General features: G+C 49.9%; 1 protein-coding gene across 6 annotated transcripts in view; it reads left to right on the top strand.

The window, feature by feature from the left end:
• The first annotated feature begins 59 nt into the window (after positions 1-59).
• Positions 60-23,038, top strand: part of MAPKBP1 (mitogen-activated protein kinase binding protein 1) — a 96,796-nt gene continuing 73,817 nt past the window's right edge. For 3 of the 6 annotated variants that reach the window (XM_080596194.1, XM_080596195.1, XM_080596190.1), the window contains exons 1-2: positions 60-218; positions 798-1,140. Coding sequence is in view for 5 of the 6 variants with exons in the window: in XM_080596195.1 (XP_080452321.1) it covers positions 1,024-1,140 (117 nt within the window). In the remaining variant the exon portion in view is untranslated. The other 3 variants (XM_080596192.1, XM_080596193.1, XM_080596191.1) reach the window with 3 other exon arrangements.

Here is a 23,038-nt window from a genome sequence, read left to right as displayed (position 1 = left end):
GGCGCTGGGCTCCCGGGGGCGGCCGCCCCCCGCTGCTGCCTGAGGCCCGGCGCCGCGGGGCCGCCCCTTCGCCGCCGCCGCCGCCGCCGCTGAGGGAACGGCCCCCGCCCCGCCCGGCCGCGGGGGCGGCCCGCCAGGCGGCCCCTCCTCGGGGGAGGCCGCATGGGCAGGCGCTGCGGGGCGCCGCGGTCGCCGGCAGAGCGGCGGCTGGGCGGCAGGTAGGGGAGGCTGGGGGCCGGGAGCGGGGCCGGGGCGGCCCATGCGGCGCCCCCCTGCCGAGGGGCAGCGTCCGGCAGGAGCCCCGCGGTGGCGGGCGGCAGCCCCTGGCCGCGCTCTCCCCGGGCGGTGCGGCTGCGGAACGTGCCCTGCCTGCCCCGCCGGGTGTCGCCCCTTCTGCCTGTGTGTCCTCGGAGCGGAGCTCGGTCCGTGGGAGGTAAAAACTCCCTCGTGGTTGTGCCGCGGCTCCGGGCTGTAAGGATCGAGCGCCGCGTTGCGCTTTCCGGGCTGCAGAGCCCGGCTCCGGGGCAGGCACAAGGGGCTGGACGGACCCCGTTGATTTTTGTGGTTGTAAGAGCTGATGCTGAAGCGTAGGAAGATCAGGTTTCTAGATCTGATCTGAATTGATTTAGAGCTGCTAAATGGTAGTAAAAAGAAGGATCGCTTGTATGGACGCCTCTGAGAATAAATAACGCTGCATCCATCTTTATTATTAAATCTTGCATTTGGCGTTTCTCGTAAAGAATGAAGCTTAAAAAATCATTGCGAATGTTTTACTGACCCCTGGGTGCATCTTTCAGTTTAGATTGCTGCTGATTTGATCCTCTGGAATCTGCAAAAGGAAAGCCTGCCAGCCTCTGTGAATAGCTTTGCAGTGTAACAGGAGTGGAGTCCCCGAGCAGAATCCCTGAGAGATGTGTGAACAAGCGTGAGCAAAGCTGAGCACCTTGGTATTTCTGCCTCAAACCTGGGCTCGTTCCCCAGGCACGGTTTGCACGGGGTGTAATACCCTCCTGATACCTGGAGATGATGTCGGTTGAAGGGTCTACAATAACAAGTCGGATCAAAAACCTGCTTCGCTCCCCTTCCATTAAGCTGAGAAGAAGCAAGCCTGGGAACAAGCGTGAAGATATCGGCAGTAAGGTGAGTACGGTGTGGTGCTGCCAGAATGCCTCGACTTTGTTGCCTGTGGTCCCATCTGTACCGAAAATAGTGCTTTGGGAGGCCTGGTGTGACCACAGAATTGTCTTTTAGTTGAGATCCTTACGGTGCTGCAAATTCTTGCAAAAGCCAGGGTCTCTCTTTCGAAAGGCACTCTGCTTGTGGTGTATGTGACTGGAGGTACTCACTCTGAAGATACTGTATTGGAAAGCTTTTGGGGTTTTGTTCATTCTGGCATATGGAGATGTTATGGATGACTGACAGGAGGAACATAATGCTCTTTTTTCCTCCACATTTCCAACTGCTACCCAGTGTTACAGGCAACTAATAATCCACAAAGACCTGTTTTTCCGTGTAAGCGATGGCTGCCGGCCCCACGGGGGAGTGCTCTGTGAGCACCTGGGGAAGGGTGGGATGGTCTGAAATGTGATTTGTGTCTCTGAGGTGGCCATTCAGGCAGGGGTTGCATTCCACAGTCCTGCATGAGCTTTCCTCCATCTTCCCTTCTCTGTGTGCATCAGACTGAGCTCTCTCTTCTCTAGAAGATGCCTTGTCTGGGTGTAGTTGGTTCAACCTGAAAAATTCCTCGTTCCTCTTGGTGCTGCAGAGGATTCCTGACAGACAGTCACTCACTGGGAATTGGCTGGTGTCATGAGGAGAGGAGGCTGACTTCTCCCCAGCTGCAGGGAGAAGAGGAGCTGGGTGGCATTGCCTTGTGCTGAGAGCAGGCGCCTCTGAGTCAGGGCACCTGGTTCTTTCCCTGCCACTGATTCACTTGTAACCCTGAGCAAATCACTCAGTGTCTGCATAACTCCGGCTCCGTAAATAGCGAGGTTAGTCCCTCCCCCCTTGTGAAGACTCAGTAATAAATAAGAAATGCCTGTAATCCATGAATGCAAAGCGCGTTCATTTGTCTCAAAACAGTAGTGCTGCAGTGAGGAACGTGTGTAAAACTGCAGGGGGAATAAATGGCTCTTTATTTAAATGGCCCGTTCCAGCATGAAATCCTGCTCTGGAAGCTCTGGTTCAGGTCGGAGGTTCCCTGAGATGGCTATTGTGTACCAAGGAACACAACGCTCCTCTCTTGTCATGAAAGAAGAAAACCTGCTCTGCTTCCTCAGAGTTGTCTCGGGGAGAGTCCTTGGCGCTTGTGGGCGACCCTGCACGTGCATGTGCGTGCAGGTACTGCGCGTAGTGCAGCCTGGGTACTGCCAGGGACACGTGCCGTGTGTCTCTTGCTGACCTGCGTTCCACAGAGACCTGACAAAACAGCCCAGGGCCACCTGTGCCACCAGGTACGGTGGGGGTGGGCGTTGGATTCTGGCCCTGTGAAAAAAGGCTGAGTTCTGCCTGCTCTGTTTCACAACCGGGACCTGCTGCTGTAAAACCCAGGTCTTCCCTGGTGCCTGTGTCTTTTTAACCTTGCCATGTGCCTTTTAGGAGAGCTCCACTGTATCCCTTGTGCTGTTTCCCGGTGTGCAGTCGGGGCTGCCTGATCCCCTGGGGACATCATGGATTCTTTCCACACCATCAAATTAGGGTTTGAGGGCTGGCTTTTGTGTATCTTATTAGTGAGAGCAGTTAATCAGTGAGACACAGAGAAGCTCGCTGGTAGAAGCAATTTGCTGTGATGGGGAGTTAGGGGCTGGTGGTGGTTTTCCAAACCAGTCTGCTCTGAATTTCTCTCAGATGACTTACAGCCTGCCTTCAGTGGGACAGCTGGGCTGCACAAGGCAAACGGGAGCAGGCCCTTTACCAACAGAACAGCTTCCCCTTTATCCAACAGAACAGCTTCCCCTGTTTGAAATCCATGGAGATGTTTCCTCTGCTCTGTGTGTTCTTCAGCCTTCCAAGGTGAGAAGCAGCTCTCCTTTTCTAAAATAGCAGGAAACAGATCCTCTGAGTCTGCTGTTTAGCACAAGTGTAAATCCTGGGGACTGAAATCTGAGCATCACGCACACTACTCCTGAGGGATCTCTGCTGACCTGCAGGAGGGGCTTTTCCAGGCGTTTTTGGCTCTTGGACTTTTTGAGAAGTGCCTGCTCCGGGAGGTGCGTGTGGCTTCAGTCACATGAATTGGGTGAACCTGGAAATACGGAACGGTCTGTGAACTTAGGCCTAGGATGGAGCAGGACTGTTGCCTTCGATTAACGCGTGAAAGGTGATACGTGCTTCATGCACATGGAAGTAGGTAAAGAGCAAGCTCTCTACAGCTCTGTGGTTCCTCTGAGTTTGTCAGGCTCTTTTTGCAGCCAGCTACTCAGTTTAAGATGGACAAGCACCCTCAGTGCCACTACCTTCACTTTTCTAAGCTGTAATTATTATTTTTTTTCTTTTTTTTATTCCCCGATGTGTGGTAAGTGTCCCTGCTCTTTCCTGAAGAGCCCTTGGGCTGCGCGAGGCCTGACAGGCAGTCTCAGCGGTCAGGGACGGACCCCTCGGGCAGTTTGTCCTGCTGACGAGAAGCTCTGTGGAAATTGGCTCCTTCCAGTGAAGCAGCTGCTGGGCTGCAAGGGGCAGGCTGTGGGAGGCTGGCTGCGCAGAGACCTGTTTGTGCTTCGCCCTGGAAGGGGGAGCGTGGGTAAGCACAGATAGGGAGCGTGGGGGCTGCGCAGGACGTGCCATGTGTGACTTGGGAGCTGTAAGAGGGAACTTGTTTTGTGACTTTTATTAGGACTTATTCCTTGCCTGTAATTAATGCAGGGTTCTACCGTGCTTCCCCCGAGGAGGTCTCTACAGGAGGTCACACAACCACGAATGTTTTAATAAATAAATATATAAAGGGAAGGAACAGGAGCTCTTTAAGTAAAGCTTGTTGACAAATTGGATGTAGTGTTTGGTTTTGCTGCTGCTTTTTGAAAACAACTTCTGTTTTGTGGGAGTCTTGATTTTTGTTGCTGTTTGACTAGCTCTGTGTTTAGAATATATATTTTTTTGGTTTTCTGATGTGGTAATCCACTTTTTGTATCCTCTCCACAAAAATACTCCCTTTTTTGTGTCAAACTAATACAGACTTAGAGTAGAGTGACTTACCTTTAGGCCTGTTGATTGTCAGGATTGCAACATGTCAGTGTGGAGGCTGGAAGCTAAAATTTCCTCAGATAAGTTGGTTGGCCTGCGTTCAATTTCTAGAGGATTACTAGCCCTACCAGAAACCCAGCTATGCATCTGGTCGCCATGCTTGTGATTCCAGTAGGGAGACAGTTAAAAACTGGGAAGCGAGTGCCTTTGAAGCTGCATTCATCGTGCTGCATGCAAGACACTGGACAGCAGGGAAGCACGACAAGCCTCAGCCATCTCCTGTTGCTGAAATGCCCCGCTTGCTGTTTGCACCCTGCACCTCGGCACCAGAAATCTCTCTCTGCTTATAGAAGTAATGTACCTGAGCAGGTAAAGCTCCTGCAGGGAATGTTCGTATTGCTAAGCTCTACTCCTGTAGGTATAAGCATCTTCTGTGTGTGTGTGTGTGTTCCTCAGTAAACCAGATCCACAATGTCACTGTAGAAACAAATCGCTACAAAATCTGCATACAGACTTCTCCTTAAAAGCGTAAGCCAGAGAGTCAGAAACACACTTGGAATTTGCAGCTTGTTTCTTTGATCTCTGCTGTTTTTTTCTGAGCTAGAAATATTTCAAGTTGCCAGTTCACAACAGCGCCTTGACTAAAACCTGACGTTCCCCAGCAGGACGCCGTTCAGCACAGGGACTGGTGTATTCTGGTCTCCCCCTCGTCAAACATCGTGCAAACATGTGCAGCTGGAACGAATGCTTGTTGCTGCTGCACGGTGCTGGGTTGGACCGGACGGCTCTGCAAAACCTTTTTAGAGTTTTTGTTCAGAAAACGAGCCCTCTGTTGTTTCTGATGGGACAGGGCTTCCTGTCCTCTGGGAAGGAGTGGTTGGCCCAAACGTGTGCCTCTCTGAGCGGGAAGTGCATGGGCACAATTTATGAGGAAAGCAGTTCTGTGGAAGCTTGAGAGCCCATTCCCAGCCCGGTTCTCCAGCTCCTTAGTTCCCTGAGAAGCTGCGGGGCATGGCTAGGACCGCAAGCCATGCTGGATGCAGCGGAGTGGAGTGATACTGCCGGCCTGCCTGTAGCTGCCTGCCTTCGGTATGCAGTCCTTTTGGTGTGAAAATATTAGAGCTTCCAATGTGAATCACTTCAGATGCTGCTGGTCCTAACTGGATCAGCTGAGAGTTGCTGAACCTCAGCTGGAACAGAACCAAAACACACACAAGTCTGATTCAGAGATACGTGTGCTTCAAAAATCATCACCTCTTATTAAATTGTTTTAAGGTGCAGCTGAGGCTTGTTGCGGGGCACAGTTCTTTGTAAGTCTTTGGGAACAACGTGGTCCCGCAGCAGCATAGCCTGCTGGCTTCCTCGGAGACCGCTGCAGCCAGTGGCACAGCTGAGAGGACACTTCCAGCCCAGGTCAGGCCTGCTGCTGCTGTGCCTGCTCTGCTTCGGTATCTGTGAGTGTTGCTTGGCCCCAGCTGATAGCTGGGGATCTCACACAGCTCTGCACCGCTCGGTCTAAACACACCCAACAGCTTAGGGGCTGCTGTCTGGAGACGGAAGGGATTTCGTGGCTGTCCCTGGTCAGGCTTATAACGGTGTCTCTTAAAGCAGAGGACAAAGGCTGATGAGGCACTCCACAGCCAGACCTGCATGTCAGTGGCACGTCCGTATCTGTGGATGGTGTCAGTGAAGCAATGAGTGTGTCATAGTGCAGGGGCTGAATCCTTTCCTACTGCGCTGCTCTGGTCCCTTCTACTTCACCCTCAAATACATGGTGCTCAAGATGGCCCTGTGTTTGCTTAACAGTTACATGCACAGGTTTTCCTCACTCCACTCGTTGCTCTGTGCACGTTACGCCTTGTCCTGCAATTACAGGGTGATCTGGCTAGGTCTCCTGGCCTGGATTGGAGCTTGCTGTGAGTGTTAAATGTGGCTTATAGCCACAAGGCCTGTCAAAGCTTTTCTGCTCCTGGGCTGCAGCACCAATTGCTTCTGGTTCAAGGGGATGGATATAAAAGCTTCTAGCAACTCAACGTGTTTGATTTTATAGCCTGCAATTGTATCATGAACCACTGTGACCCTTTCTGCCAAACTTGAGACAAGGTTGCTGGAAAGATCTCACCCTTCTGGCCACCCCTAAATAACATGCTGCCTTTACCATGAGGGACAGCAGGAAGCCCGCCACACAGCGGGGTGGGAGCAATGGTTTGCTGACAGCTGGGGTGCAGCTAGCGTAAGTAACACAAATCAGGTCACTTGCTGAGAGGGTTTACGTGGCTATTGCTTCCCCTGGGCGGTCACGTGCTGGATGGTCTCGGAGCTTCAGAGGTCTTGAATTGCATGTTGTTCTTCCTCTCCTTCAGACGAGCGGGGTATTCTGAGAAGGCACGTGGGACTTAGAAACCCAACCTGGCTGCAGAGACCAGTAAGCAGGTTTTATTCTGTCCCTGCTGTGCTGGATAAGCCGTGCACATACAGATTGACAACCCCCTTTTGCTCGCGAGCTGTTGTGCTGCAGCGGGCAGCGAGGCACTTTGTGTTTGCCCAAGACCCGGCTGGGGCAGTATGGTGGCAGAGCTCCGGGCTGGGCAGTGGTGCTGCAGGTGGTGGGTTTGTTGCTTGCTGCTCGGGGCTGTTCATCACCGTGGGGCGCTTCACCGTGGTGAGGAAAGGCGTCCACAGACACAGTGGAAAGAGACCTCCTCCGACACGTACTGTCTGTTTTGCTGCCTGTGCGTGGTGGTGTGTTCTGCTATCTGTGGTGTATTGCCTGGTGTGTTTCAGGGAAAAACAGTTGACATGTTGGTTGGGAGCCAGGCCAGGTTGGAGCACTATCTGCTTCTGTTTCATCAAGGGCCTACAGATGCCTGTAAAACGACACAGACACAAATGACATAAATGTATATTTTTGTCACCCTCCTTTGTTTGGTGGAAAGCAACAGCAGGGCACCACCTCCATTTCCAGCTGGGAAACTGGTGGTCAGCATTTTGGTGGCCGTGCAGAGCCGAGCAGGTAGGGCATCCTGTCGATCAGGTCTTAGGGAGAGGTGCTTCGTTAGCCTTGGTATGGTTTTATCCGTGAGGCTGAAAGCAAATACCATGCGGTAGGTAGTCTTTGGCTTTTGGTACAAGTGTCTTGTCTTGATGTTTGGGGCAGGGAGTGGTGCTTACATGGCACTCAGACGGCGCTTAGCAGGAGCGGAGCCCTCATATTAGCACTGAGTGATCCCAACTAAGGTCTGAATAATTATCTAGTGCCAAACCTGGCATCAGACACTTGAGGCTTCTCTTTCTGTCTGATGTACCTGCCTCCTCCGCACAGCTGGAAGCTTCTGAGGACTTGTGTGCAGGTGCAGCAGGGCATCTCTGGAATCTCGGGATTCCAGCTCCACACGTGGGCTGCTCCCTGCGCCTGAAACCCTGCGGCTCTGCTGAGGCTGTGCCCACCGAAGGGTGGCTACTGCGGGTCAGAAAACCTCCCTGTTTCCTTTCACCACAGCGCTGTTTAGCCTTGTCCTGAGCGTGTCCACTTGTTGTGCAAGGAAAATACGTCTGAGGCCTGCGGCTGTTGTAACCGCTGATCTGTGCTGTGTGATCTGTCTTCAGAAATATTAGTGCAAAGGTGGGTCGCTGGCTGTGTTTGTATGACTGTAGCAGCATCCCATCTTTATCTTGCTTCAGTCAGCGTTGGACAGATGTGATGAAGTAGACCCAGTCCAAAGGAGCTTTTAAAAAAAAAAAAAAAGGAAAAAAAGGTGGGGAGTGGGGTAGGGAACGTGCTTTTCCTGCACAGACGTGGCTCCAAACTCCCACAGGAAGTCTGAAGCAGAACTAGAAATTGAATCCTGATCCTCTGAGGCCAAATCTTAGCCTTAGCCGCAAAGCCCAGCCTCTTGCAGATTACCAAGGATGTTTCTCACTTCTCCCATTTGAGGACCGTGTGTTCATTTAGGATTATTTGCTTAAAAGTCCCCAAACCACGCTGCTGTAAATGCTGATTTGGTTCTGTTGTCACTAATGATTTCAGTAGCTCTGGTGACGATGGCTTTCCAACAGGCTCAAGCAGATTAAGAACCGTCTGAATTAAAGCTGTGGAAACCCCAGTAAGCCTTGTAATTTTGCTGATGTCCCAGGAGATCAGGACTGTTGTTAGTTACTGATTGGAAATAGTACTATAGAAAAGGCTATGAACCGCTGGTATATTTAGTGTTTCCAAGCCAGTAGCAATAAAAGCCAGTCCTGCTCGTCCTCCAAAATACAGCATTAAAGGTCACAGTGGGTCGATAAGGCTAATACGAGGTAACTGCTATGAGATTTCTGCCCCGGTGGAATTTGGAAAGCGGCATTCCTTCCTTACAGGTGCGGCTCTCACGGCGATGTTCCTTTCATTTCTGCTTCTCCCAGCCGCTTTGCAGAGCTCGGCTGAGGCTTCCCCCGTCGTGCATCCAGAGCCTCCCTTCCCTGGAGGAAAGCAGCTCAGCGTGGGGTGCGTGGCGGCAGAGTCACAGCATCTCCGCTGCAGCCCGGATGCTGGGGCTGCAGGCGCGTTGAACAGGGCCGAGGGGGAAGGCGTGCGTGCGGGAGCCTGGCTCTAGGGGTGCCGGTTCTCGCCCGGGCCCTCACCGCCGTGCCCGTGCGGCCGAAGCGGGCGTAGGCGGCCCCAGCCCCGGTGCGGCCCCAGCCCCGCGGCACGGCGCGGGCAGCTCCCGCCGAGGGGGCGGGGCCTGGCGCCGCCCGTCGCCGTGGAGACGCCGCCCGGCCAATCCGCGTCGGGGGAGGGCGGGGCCCCGCCGGCCTGGCCCCGCCCCCCGCGCGGGTTTTGGCGCGCCCCGGCGCGGCCCGTGCCCGGCGGCGCCCTGCGGCGGGCCCGCGCCGCGTCCCTTAAACGCAGCGTCTGGGGGAACTGCCGGCAAGCCGAGCCCCAGGGCTGGGCAAACGTAACGTGCCCACAGCCCGTGTCGCACAGAGTGCTCCTTGGTGTTCGTGCGTGCAGCCCCGGTGACCCAGGTTTCAGGCTGAACATCAAGGCCACAAGGCAGCACCAGGTTGCCCTGGGTGATAACACCGTCCTCCGGGGCAGGGGATGTGGTTGCGTGAGGTGTACTGGGCAGCTTCCAGCTCTGCATCTCTGCCAAGGGCAATGAACCGTCTTTGTCATTTTAGGAAAACTTGCCTCTTTGTGAAATAAAAGGGTTTTACGAGGCGCCTGAAACCTGGGGAGTTCCTAAGGTAACCAGGAGTGACGAAATGCTGCTGTCTGCAGAGAGCCCTGGGATGTTCCACTGGGAAGAGAAGAGTGCTTGTTGTGATAAAGCATTTAATTTTGCTGCCAGGACTTTCCAGAGGTTTAAAACAATTGGGAATACTCATCACCTACCGCCTAGAGGTTTGTTGGCAAGCAACAGAAACTCTTTTCTTTCTGCTGGTAGTTTTTTCTGGCACTTAGGGCCTGTTGTACTGGGAGGAGCAACCCGGCCCGCCTTAGCCGGCAGCCCTTGCTGAGGAGGGGAGGAGGCTGTGTAAACAATCCTGGAAGTCTGCAGGCAGAGAGGAGCTGCTGTTCCTGCCCCGGGTTGTGGGGACGGGAGCTGTGGGCCCAAAGCATGTTTGTGTAGCGTGTGGGGTTATTCTGAATTGGGGAGTCCTCATGCTGAGGCGATGGCAGAGCTGTAAATCATCACTGATCAGCGTAAGCTGCAGAAGCAGTTCGGGCAGGAGGAAGGGCTTAGAAACAAAATCCGTTACAAAATGTGGGTGATTTCCCTCACTGGGGAGCGGGAGGAATGCTGTCTTTGGGATGCGGCCACCCAGCTGGCAGAGGGATTTACTTCTAGGTCTGTCTGCCTGGGTTCTGTCCCGAGTCCTGCCCTCCTGCTCTCTGGTGCAATTTCATTTGGATGCCTTTCCTCAGATCCCCAGAAAAGAAAGTACTGTAAACAGCTGCCAAGCAGGATTTTGCGTTGTAGGGGATATTTAAATGCTGGGACCTGGTTGGATGACGGTATGAGTGTGTTTCTATTTTGCTACGTGTATGTGTTTAATAGGAAGAACGTACTCTCTTTGGGTTGAGCGTATGTTACTTTACTTAATGTGCCTGTTAGTACAGTAACTGACCCTCCTTTAGAGAGTGGCACTGATATTGTGTTACAGCTGTAATGTACACAAAGTCTTGCACAACTTTGTATTATGTTTTTACAGTGGCAATGACCTTGAAGGTTTAAAAAATGCATGTGCTTAATTGTGTGTGAGGTAGTATGAGTGTGAGTAGTTCTACTTCACCCAAGGGATGGGGAGATAAGCACCTCTGTGGCTGGTGGCAAGATCAGCGTCTGTGTATGATTCATCTCATGCACATGAGATGTCTGCATGCCTTATATGTATATCATGCAGTTGTCTTTATGATGTTGTTTTGACCATCTCAGCTGCGCTTTGCTAATCCATATTCCCTGGCTATGCTGCTAACAAGTCCTGTGAAGTTTGGAGCAGACACTGTTTTTTTCCCCCCATTCCCAAGTGAGCAGTTAACCGGAGACATTCTGTGCTATTCCATTTTTCTTTGGTACCCCCATCATCATCCCCAAAATGTGGAACTGTTTTCCTCCTTTCTACCTAGCCAGTTCCACATAAGACGCTGACCTGACATGTTCAGGAGGGCTCCCTGTGGGCTGCTGCCCGGGCCTTGGCCACCCAGGGGCCAGGTAAGAGCAGGGCCTAGCACCGGGATCTGTGTCCCCTTGGCTTGTAGCGGGCGTCTCCCTCGCCTGCGTGCCGCTGGCACCCCTTTCCAGCTGGAGTCCGTGCCTTCCGTGCTCCAGGCCGCGAGCCTGTGGGTGTTGGGCTCAATTCGGGTTCATTAAAACACAGCAGCACTATAGCTATTTCCAGTCCGAGCAGGGTTTGCACGTAGAGCTGTGCCGAGCTGACTGGGGTGCAGCCCGCTAGTTTCTAAGGTTACATTAAAATGCAAGGGGACGCTGGCAGATGCTCTGTGCGCTGTGTGTCTGCCCTTGCGCTGTCACACACCCGGGTCACCTCTGCGTGGTCCCTTGGCAGGCAGACACGGCATCCCGCTGGGTACAAGCAGGCTATTAACTTACAGCTATACATCTGCTGGGGCTGCGGTGGGAGTCTGACAGTGCTGTGAGTTGGCAAGGGGCTCACCTAATTTCTTGCTAGATAAATTTTTTGGTTTTCTAATTATTATTATTATCGTTATTCTTATTTTTTTCCTAACCCGGCTTGTGTTTCTGCCCTGGTAGAGTCTGTTCTGGGCACAGTGGAACAGCCAAGCTGACAGCGTTTATGGGACATTCTTTCCAATTGCTGTGCTCTAAACACATGTACACCAGCATTGAGTTACTTCTGCCTGGAAATAAGCCACAGAGCTATATATAAAATGTATTTGAACTGTGGCAGTAATGTTGTTGGTATAAATAGGAGAAAGGGGTAGCACCAGGGCTTCCCTTCCCTAGAGCTGGCTCGAGAGGAGTTCCCTTTGCTCCATCTCAGCTGAAAAAAATGGGGAAGGAGGCTGAAAGCAACAAGAAAATGTCATGGGGCTAGGCTTCAGGGAAGAGCATGAAGCATGAGAAACTTGGGTCTGGAGCACTGGGCTCCTCTTTGGTGGCTGCCCAGCTCTTCTCTCTTGTGGTGGGTTGCATGTCAGAAATCCCTTAGGCTTTGGTGTGTGGTGACCTGATCCCCCAGGGCCACAGGGTTGTTCTGTGACAGTCTCTTGCGTTCTTGTGACTCCAAAACTGGTGCGGAGTTTTCTTTAACTCTTTCTGACAGACGTTTCCCTTCTCTTGCTGTTGGAGAACTGGTCTGGGCACATGTAGGGCTTCTGTTTGCCCCGGTCATTGTGTTGTGTGACATGTTGTAGGGGACAGCGTGTTGAAGTGATATCACTTTCACAGGTGCACCAGGATGCTGCTGTCGTCTTTTGAACCTTGTGAAGTGTGCTTGGGACTTTTCCCAGGCAGCATTTGTAAGCGAAACAACTTCTGCACTTTCGAAGTACTTGCCTGGTTCTTTGTACAAAATCGGTTGGTGGAAGTCTTTGCTCAGTCAGCGGGGCTGCCTGTGCCGCTATCTGCGGTGTTTTCTGTCAGTAATAGATTTTTATCTCATCCAAAAGAAATGTAGGAAGTGACCTCTATAGAAATAGCAGAAAGTGCTGATAAGCCCTGAGCAGCGGGTTTTAGTCTTTGCTCATGGCTGGTGTTAATTCCATTTTTAAAATGTAAGTGCTTGTTTGTCTTTGGCTAATTTGTAAACTGATCCTTCCATAATGCTGTCTTTTAAGTGCTTTATTGTAGATATCAAGCCTGTGATGGTCTAAAGAGATAAGAGAAGCAAGGTTTGCAGCTAGAAGTAAAGTTCTTAAAACAACTGATACAGAAGAAGAGAAGCAAGGTTGTGGACGTGGGTATGATTTCAGGGTGTAGTGCTCTGCAAACAACCCTCTACATTCAGTCCATTCTGCTGTGCTGCAAAGTTTTGTTTTTTAAAGTCAGAATCACCAGTTGCATTCTTACAACTCTGAGGGACGCTCAGCCCCCATTTCATCCTACCCCTCTTTTCTGCCCAGTGATGGGAGCTGCAGCCTGGATTCACGGAGGGGCTCAGCTCCTGAGCAGAGGGGAGAGCCAAGACCCTGTCCAGCTGTAGCCTGCTACCTCATTGCAGTGCACCCAGCAAGGAATGGGGAAAAGCTGCACAGAAACTTTATAGCTCTTTTTTTTCTTCCTTTTTTTTTTTTTTTTTCCCCTGCAGGACATGAGCCTTCAGTTTGAGCAAGGTTAACGTAGACAGAGTGGCTCACTACAAATGATAATCAAGGGGGATGTTCTGACTCTAAACATTACTTTGCTGGTGGGTCTTTCTGCCTGTCCTTCAAGTGCTCATCTGCTTCTTATTACCCTTAGACAAACATACTTAGGGCCTGTAGTTCAGGTATTTCTGAGCTACATGTGTCACTCAACATTATTTCTTGCAAAAGACAAACACTGCTAAATGCTTCCAAGTAGGTAAGTGCATCTAAAACTTCTGAGTGGAAAATCATGAATCGGGAGCATTGACCCTTTGCTAAGACGGGAGTTCAATGAGCTCTCATGTTCTGCTTTTTATGGCAGAAAATTTTGCTAAGAACTAAACATATAAAAACAGAAGTACTCTGTGCAGCATTTGAGAAACAGGAGTTGGTTGTGTGCCTAGATCTGTGGCTTTCTGAATTTCTAGACAAGGACTGTAAAGAACTGGTGGTATTTTTAATGGTTTGTTTTCTTGAAGTATGGCAGGAGCTAGGTGGCAACACAAACAAAGTGGGTTTTAAGCCTGTGGATAAAAGTTGCTTCCTCTGAGCGTCGTTTCACTTCCTCGGTTCTCACATTTAATAACTCTACCAGCTACACATGCTCATAAGCATCAAGTATAGGATAAAGGAGACCTGCTTTGCCAATGTTATTTCTCATGTTTCTGGGTTTTCTGCACTGAGATGGCAGCCTGCTCCCTTTTTCTGTTTGTTCGGCCACCTTTAACCCCTCAGACAAGTGAGCTTGTGTTGGACTGCTGTGCCTCTCATTTACAGGCTTGGTTTCATTCAGGAAAGGAAGCTGACCAGGCACTTGGGGAAAATCACAGGCAGAAGTGATTTGAGGGCAGAGTATGTAGAAAAGGCAAAGTGTACTGAACAAATGATTTAATGTGTTTGTTTAGGATTGCTTTCTAGTTATCTTTATAACTTCTGGTTTCTCTGCGCATGAGGGAGAGCGAGGATAGGATGGTGTTACTTGCTGCTAAATTGCAGGGGAAGTTATTCAGACCTTTTGGGTGTTGGGTCTAGTCCATAAAATCTGCAACAAATTTTATTCTTTGGGAAAGACAAACCCAAGTTCTGCGTCTGAGATAGGTGTGACTCAGTGACGGTTGCCTCTCCTGTAGCACCAGCTTGCGTCTTTGAAGCGGAAAGCTGGCCCTGTGGTGGTGCTCTGAGGGAAATTGGTATGGTGGGAACCTGACGCTTCACCATTAAGGTGTTCCTCTGCAGCTCTGCCTGAGCAGCTCCCCATAGCGGTCGGGTCCTGGGCTCGAAAATCGTATTTCCTAATGCATGTGAAATGCATGCGGAACCAAGCGGGCCCAGCAGTGAAACAAAGCTCCTGACACGTCTCCTGCCAATTTCTACATCTGTCATCTCTCTTACTTGCTTGTTCTTGGGGTATTTCTCCAAAGGCTTTCAGAGGCAGGTTGGTTCTTCAGTGTTGGGGCAGGTGAGACCTGAGGGAGCACGTGGGGGTTTGCAGGAGATATCCCTGAGGTGGCTGAGCAGCAGCTGCAGTAACGGGGTCGCTGTATGACTGACCGCTGGAGACCTTTCCAGCTGTGCTGGGAGGGGAGGCGGTGGCAACAGGGTTGTTGAGGAAGCGATGGAAATCTGTGCTCGTGCTGTTCTCTTCAGTTTGTTTTCTCAGTCTTCAGCATGTGTTCATACGTAGTGCTTCTCCTGGAGGACGTTGTCTCCTTTCTGGCTGGCAGGAGAAATCTCTTGGGTGCTCAGTAGGCACGTTGACTGACGGACGCAAAGAGCTCCTTAATTCTGGGGTGCACAAAGGGCAGCTGATGATAAAGGCCCTTGTGTAAGAGGCTTATTCCTCAGGGCAGAGAGAGGGCAGGGAATGGAGGAAGGGATTGCAGAGAGCTGGGCAGCGAGTGGTGGTGGGGGGAGCTTGGGTGGCTGCCACTGTATATCCCAATTGGTCTGGGGGAAAAATAATCTCTTTTATGTTCCTTCGATTCAGTTTTAAGCATTCATTAAAATTCTTGTCCCCAGCCTCAAGCAGGAGTGAGATACGGTAGTGGTACAGCATGGTCCAAGCAGTAGATAGCTGCTGGAATTTGGGAGGGAGGTAAGGTTTTTCTCAGCTCTGCCACTTGTTTGTTACATGACCATTATCAAGACATTTCACCTCAGACTGTGTGTGTTTTTCCATCCAGCCCTCTTATATCTGTTTATAGATTGCAAGCTGTGTGAGAGTACATGTTGCTACCTGCTGTGAGCATAGGAGGCCTTCATGTTCACTGGGACTTGTTGCAAGAAATGTACAACAAACAATAAATACTCCAGAAAATCTTTAGGGAAAGAATGAATACTCATCTCCTTACCACCTGCCTCCTTCCTTGGGGATGCTGTCTGTATGATAAATGCCGTGTACTCCTGTTGTATTTATTCCAATCTTAGCATCTTTATATTACATTATTTTTTTTTTAGTATAATTTAAATCAGCTTACAACAAAACCGTTTTCTAATCTCCTGAGCATGTAAGTATTTACTTTCCCCCTTAGAGTCACCGCAGTCTTAGGGAGATGTGTGTGGGAGGACAAGGTGTCTGGTCCTGCAGTCATTCAGGTGCTGCCGGCAGGAGCTTTCAGGTGCGGTGAGAGGCGAGCTCTGTGACCTCGTGTGGAGGACATGGATATCTGCTCTGGGCAAGGTATTGGGGCATAAAAAGGTCAGGCTTTTGTGTACAGAGAATCTCTTTAAGTCTTTCCCAGGGACTTAAGTGCTGCTTAAAGCTGTCTCCTTCTCTGGAAGACCTGCGAAGTCGCCTTTGTGCCAATGAAGGCTGGGTGGATACAGACCAGGTTCAGAGTACCAAGTCAGAAATGACAGTGGGTGACTTTTTAGACAGAACTCCTGTGTAAATCAGTGGTGAAGGACAAAAATAAATTGATTTGGCATGGGGTGTTATGAGTGAGTAAAGAAATCACAAATTATGAGTGTTACTTCAGGCAAGCTGATTAAAATGCTTTCCTTCACCCTATTTAGTTCTGTCTTGTAAGTTCCTACTCTCGTGGGAGCGAGCTCCACCACCAAGTCTCCCCCCGCCACCCCTACAGCCCTGGATAAACAGTGCACTGATCCATTTATACCAAAAGTAAGTGCCAGTGAGAAGAAATGAAGGAAGTCAGGGACAGGAATCTCAGCGTGGTACATTTTCTTAAATAGCTTTCCTGCTTTGGTTTCACTCGGCAGGGTTAACTGTGAGGAAGGCTTTCTGAGCCCTCCCTTTCAGTGTATCTGTCCCGTGTCCATGTTTAGTTTGAACGTATGTGTTGTTTATAGAGTTCAGCACGAGGTGATTTAGGACTGAGCTCCGCACCACGGCGGTATCAGCGTTAGAAACGCTATGTTACGGCCCGTGTGTTTAGCTTCTCTGGAGTCGGGAGGTATGCGAAGCTGCTGCAGTTTCCTTGGAGCGGGTGCCCGTACCCGCAGCGAGGCCACGGGCTTTGAACTGCTTGTGTTTAGGAGCAGCTCAGCTCGGGGCCGGGGCTGCGGGGAGGGACTTTGGCAGGGCCGTAGCAGGAGGACTCCTGCCAGCTCTTGCCTGCGTCCCTGTTTGGTTCTTTCCCTCGTTCTGGTGTCTAGCTTCTCGTGAGTGCTAAAGCCTGTGCGAAACGGAGGGGAAAATGACTGTGGAGAGAGCCTTTCCTATCTGGGAAGTGATGATTAACGATGATAAACGGTGACCCTTACGCTTGGAGAACCGTTTGTTCCTGCTTGATTTCAAACCCTTATATGAGTAACTGAAACGTTGCCCAAGGGAGCTGTATTTAAACTTTTTTTTTTTCAACTTCTTCCCCTCACTGAAGCACTTTCTTTGCCTATATTCAGGCCCTGCATGTGGATTTGGAGGAGGCCAATATATAACACTGCCACACAGTCAGAAGTGCCTTCCTTTGATCTCCACTGCTGGGACAGACTAGGGAAGCACTGCAAGCCCTTGCTTGTACTTAATCCTCTTACAGATATTTCTCCACGCTGGGGAAGGTGAATTGGTTCCTTTTTCTACTATGAAGGAAAAATCACCGGACAAATCGCCTATGTGGGAGGGCAAAATTACCCCCTACCTAAAGTGTGATATTTTACGTGCTCTCTTTGCTGTATGAAGAAGTAATGCACATTTGCAAATTGGAAAAAAATCTGTTCCTTGTAAAGAAGTGATCCTGTACAAGTCCAGGTCCCGAGAACTTGAGGAATGGCTTCTTTGAAGCCTGCCCACACAGGACGCGTCTCTCTGTTTCCCATAGGACTTGCCTACCCGTGGAGCTGGCCAGATTGACTCCATGTGTAGACATTTAGTCTGGAATAAATCAGGATTGACTCTTTATGTACCAGCAAACCTGTAGCCTGTTTGATGTTGCTTTCTCTTTTTTAAAACATACATTCTTCACAGTTTTGCCTTGCATCAGCAGAAAGAATTCCCCACACCAAAGTCCAAATAGCGTCATCACAACTTTGATGAAGGTGGGCGATTTGCACACACTCCACACCTCGTCCCTTCACCACATTTGTATCTCTGAAGCCTGGATATTCTGAAGGTTTTGTGAACTGTCAGGAAAGTCTGAGTTGGCTTTTATGGTGAGGATGGTGCCTGAATGGGAGAAGAAGTTGCCGCTTTGCCGTGTCTCTAGCCAGGGTTGGTGAGGTTACATGTGCCTTTCCTCATCCCTGCAATATTTTGAAATAAATGGGACTTTGTTGTGGGCATGGCAATAGGAAGGCAAAACTGAGGGATCAAGCTAGTGTTAAGTAAAGAAACAGAAGACAATTATTTAATGATAACTAGGTCTTGCTGCAGAAACTGGTAGAAAACTATCCATGTGTGTATCCTCTTTTGCAGGACACAGGGGTGCTTGCACGTGTGTTGCTGTCTGTTCTGAGCTCCCTCGCCATGGCTGCTGGTGGAGGTGCTTTTAACAGTGTTCCACCCACTTCCCCAGGGCTATGCAACAGCATTTATGGCCTCCCCAGGACTGCCTTACTCCAGGTGCACGAAGAAGGCGGCAGAGTGCAGATTCAGCACGTAGCCCCTGACAGCTGGGGCTGACGGGTCAGGAATGCAGTCCTGACAGCTGGAATTGGGCTGAAAGCAGCCAGCACAGTGGGGAGGCCAGTAGGGGAGAGCAGGCAAGAGAGTGTGCGGAGAGATGGACAAACGCACGCACGCTGTGTGCAGGCACGTGTAGAAAGACAGCCCGCAGGGACCCTGGGTTGCTCACGTTCCCTTTCTTCCACCTCCGTCACCATTTTGTTCCCTGTTCTCTCAACTGGATCATTTCTAACAAATGTGTGTGCACGCCCCTGCGCAACCGTTGTAGTGCCACCAGGCAGAGCCATTGGAACCGAGGCTCAGCATCTCTGTGAGAAACGCACCCCTTCTCACCTCCGCTTTTATGCAGGTTCACCCATGTAATACTTCATGTCACTCAGTGATTCAAAACCTTCTGGCAAGTCAGTTTCTACCCTTGCCACTCTTATGCCAAGGTGCATCAGTCATAATTTGTGTTGTGGAAGATCATTCCCTGTTGTCCTCAAAGTGATTGTTTGGGAAATCAAAATTTCCTAGAAATAGCAACTGCTTGTTATGGGCGATGATGTTCTGGTCTTTTATTTTTCTCAAATTAAAATACGAGAACTTGTTCAGTGGTCAGATATAGCTCTGAATCCTTTCACCCTATGGATGCTGCTTCAGTGTGCTTCCAGCCTATGCTCGACTTGAAGTGTAGCAACAGGTCACGGTGGCGGATTGCATGAAATCTGTCTGATGGTCTTGGAATAGTTCCTAGAAGGTCATTTAGGCAATGGTATGAGCCTGCAGTAGTGGCCATGAGCAAGGCTTGTGAGACTTAATGCAAGAGACGTGGAGACCGGTCTGCCAAGGCAGAGGCGTCCGGAATTGGTCGTGTGTTGGAGCTTGTCTTACTGCTGTTGCTTTTGCAGGTGGAATATTTTCAATCTCCAGGCTTGCCAAGACAGTACTTTTTGCTAGCGCTGGATGCCGAGGGACAGAAGGCTCAGGCTGGAGAGGACAGAAAAGCCTTTTTTTTTTTTTTTTAAAAATCATTTTAAAAAAGAATGTGCATATTCTATGCGCACAGACAGAAGTGGGAGGGGGGGCTTGGGTAGGTGAGGGAGAGAAACCAACTGTGGAGCTGGGGGGTTTTATTGTTTGTGCGTTCTTGTAAGTAAAACATCCCCTGCAGTTAATTCCATCCACCCATCTTCAACCCTCCCTCTGCCAGACCAAAAACAAAAACCCCGACTCCCAAAAAACAAACAGGCAGAGGAACCTGGGCCAAAGCCAGACCTTTGCATGTCAAGCTCAAGTGCAAAACGAATATTTCACAGCTGTGGTATAAAGCCCTGAAATGAAGGCTTTACAGTGGAAATGCTGACAGCCCCTTAAGTAGAACAGTATACTGTAATTAGCGTTCTGCGTTTAATGTGCCAAACGAGGCACAGCAGAGCTAAATGTAAAACTTCAAACCTTTGTTTTTCCGCAGCAGTAACAGGAGATCAGACAGCGTGTTCAGACAGTAGATTAGAGCCTACGACGTGTGTGCTGGTCCCTGGAGGTTAAACGTGCTTTTTTGTGGTGGGGCTCAGGGGCTGCAGGGAGATGTACGAACAGGGCCAGCTGTGAGATTTGGCACTCTGTATCAAATTTCACTTATGTAAGAAATAGCTATTTCTTAAGTGCTGACGCTGACAATGTACAGCTACAATGCATTTTCACGTATCGGGTGCCGGAGTGCATTGATAGAGCTTTGCTGTGTTGCAGCAGGGAAAATACGCTGGCGGCTGTGCGGCAGTGCTGAAAATGTTGGGAGCAGAACCTAGGGAGCTGGGTGTGAAAACCACCATGCTGTTGTGAAACTTGGGCCTGATTTTGGAGCTTTCTGTGTTAGTGTATTGCCAGGGCTGAAGAATACCAGGGTCTCAAGCCTAGCCATAAAAGTGTTCTAGAGGAAAAGAACAGGTGATTACGTAGCCACTCCTCAGACAAGGTGGTAACTGATTGCCTGGTGGCCGCTGTGATGTGCTAGGGAAGGCTTTCCAGAGTAACCCTCGTGGGTTACATACCTCTGGGATTTCTGTGTCCGCCACTTTCTCAGGACCTGTGCTCTTGCACATACATTATTAATATGGCCACGCTCACTTGGGAGAGAGATGAGGGCAGGCAGATGATGCAGTGGATGAGAGAGGAACTCTGATGGATGTTGTCTTTTTGTGCTGACTCAGTGCTATTAGTTAATTAAATGGATTCAAATGTTAACTGTTATGCACAGGCCCATGGGAGGCCTTCTGAAATAGGGCTTGTCTGCATGTGGACGTTTATTGAAGGAGCCATTCTGGAGTGGAATGGAATAATTGTGTCACCAGAACTCTCTTTGAAGATGTTCTTCTTCATGAATAAATGCTCACAAAGGCATGGATGGGAAGGGGGGAGTTGAAACCAAACGCTTGATTCAAGGATAGATTTCTCTTTCTGTAAAGGAGCAGAGAAGAGAATGGGGGTTACATTTCCAAGTGCAAAGCATCTGGAGTTCTTATCCACGACTTTGTGGAGCTGGATGACCTCTGGGCTGTTGCCTGTAAGTGGTCTTAGATATCAAAAAGGTAGATCAAGTGTTAGAATTAATGGGAGAAAAGAACAGAGAACAAAACGGGAGACGGTATTGATCTACTCTAAACACTTGGTGTGCTCACAGTTGAAAGCTGTATGTAGTCTTGGTTTTTCCTCTTCTGTCTTAGGAAGGATATAGTGGACTTGGAAACAGTCTCAAAGAAGGGTATCGGAGCTGACCAAAGATAATGAAGTGGCATTCAGGAGAACCAATGAGTAAGTCAAGACTCTTCTTGGAAGAGACAGCATCAGACTGACCCTTGGAAGAGACAGCATTAGACTGACCTAAAGATGGTGGATGCACAGTTCACTCTCTTCCAGTACAAGAACTAGGGGGCATCAAATAACGTTCATAGGAGTCAGGTTTAGCACAGGCAATAAGAGACAGTGGTTCTTGCAGCACGTAACAGGCTGGTGAAGTTCCTTGCCAAATGATGGTGCGAATACTAAGCTTTTAAAGACACAGTGGGATGACTTCGTGGTAGAGAACTCAAAATTATTCTCAGTTTTTAACTCAGTTTTTATTTCAATAAAGTGGGAGGTTGACAGGAGGTGTGAGAGACTCAAATTTCCTTTCTCTGCTTGTCATTTTTCTCCATGCATTTGTTTATAATACTGTTCTGTCTAACTTTTTTGCTTATGGCTGAAAATGGAAACAGGAACCAGTGTCTGATCCAAGATGGCCAACCCATGAAGTCCCGAGCAGGCGTGCCTGCTTGCAGGACGTGGTTTTCCCAAGCTGTAGCCTCTTGCCTAATGCTGTAGGCATTTGGGCGTGTGGGCAGCCCTGTACAGTACCACCATTTTTTCTCTCCTCGGTGGCCTTTTTGTGCACCCGAGGGTTGCATGTATCCTCTCAAAGGAGCTTTGTTTCTTTATTTCCATGCTTAAATAAATTGTGTATGTAGAGAATGGTGAGGTTTTGGGCCCAGAAGAGGGTGTGTATAGTAGTAGAAGGCAGGGAAGCAAAGCGATCAAATGAGAAAATTGTACTTTGCTATCAGCATATGAGTATGGGAAAGAGGGACCGAAATACTACTGAATTCCTGCTCAGTCTTTTGCTTCTGGCCTGGCGAGAGTGTTGGGGTAATGGCATCACTTAGCCTACAGGTGAAAACCTGGGAGGGATGCTTGGTGTTAAAAATGGTTTTCTCTTGAAAAGTTTCTTTTCATACCTTTCTTTAAGGTGAAGCTGGACTGCAGAACTGTGCTGGTGGGCAAGCAGGCGTGGAGGAGTAGTGGCAGGCTGGCAGCAGGAGCAAAACCGTGTCACTGCAGGGAGAGAGCCTGCGAGCTCTAGATCGGGCAGGCGGTACTCTCGCTGTGACTGGATTGCCCTCTGTGGCATCCATTTGCCTGGAAATGATTACTGTGCTAGGTGGGTGTGTTTCAAAGAGCGAGTTAAGAGGCCTGCTACTGCTCTCTAGAAAAGTCTGGGTGTTCAGGCCGCGGTGTCTGCCTCCCGTGTGCCTTGTGTGGCTTTGCACGTGGATGGTCCCAAAGGGGCGAGAACTACGGGAAAGAGGAGAGTGTGTGCAGGGAGGGGAAGAACGGGACAGGGAACACTGAGCTGATCCTTAAAGGATTTCTGTGTTGTCCTTGTAACATGTGGAAACAATTGCTTGTGGTTAGTCTTTCAAGTTCCTCAAAATAGCAGGAAGAGCTCAAACAAGTAAGAAACTCACGCTCTGAGAGCTGGGAGCAGCTGCTCAAGTGTCTTCTTTCCTGAAAAGACAAGCAAAACTGGCAGGGGCTAATTTAGACCAGCCTTTTTGAAAGGATTATCTGTACCTCAGCAGGAAGGCAGAGGTGGCATGGCTCTGTCACAGGTGTGTGTGGGCTTCCACTCATACTCTGAGGGACCATGTCTGAGGGAAACAACGGCTGCTCGCAGATGTGCCCTGAGATCCAGCGGGGATTGCACTGCCGCAAGGCTTCTCCTCCTCTACCGGGAAGCCTGGCTGTATTGAATACCTTCTGGTAGCTGCAGACTGGGAGTCTGCTCTACCAGGTAGAGGGGCTGTAGGAGCTCTGATGGTCTTTGGATCTTAACTGGAAGGAACAGATTAAGTGATCTGGTTAGGCAGTAAAATTTCTTTGCCCATTTATGCAACTCTGAGCAGCTAAATTTAGATTTGTCTGTGAAATGGATGAATGTCAGGTTTTGCAAGACAGGTGTTTGCTCCACACCTGAAGTTCTGTTTTCTATTCTTGGTGACTAAGAGTGTGTATTGAACCTCCAAATTTGAAAAAGTTGACCTTAAAGAAAGGGAGACGAGGTGGTCAATAAGTAGATGATTTCAATGCAAAGTGAACTCCAGAAGCACGTTGCATGTGGTTCAGTTCAATAACACTTGCAAATCACTTAGAGAACCGTGAAAGTGCCA

This window comes from Anser brachyrhynchus (assembly GCF_964034855.1).
Source record: "Anser brachyrhynchus genome assembly, chromosome: 5".
Classification (NCBI taxonomy): domain Eukaryota; kingdom Metazoa; phylum Chordata; class Aves; order Anseriformes; family Anatidae; genus Anser; species Anser brachyrhynchus.
Note: the sequence above shows the minus strand (reverse complement) of the source record. Positions and strands in the feature narration are given on the sequence as shown.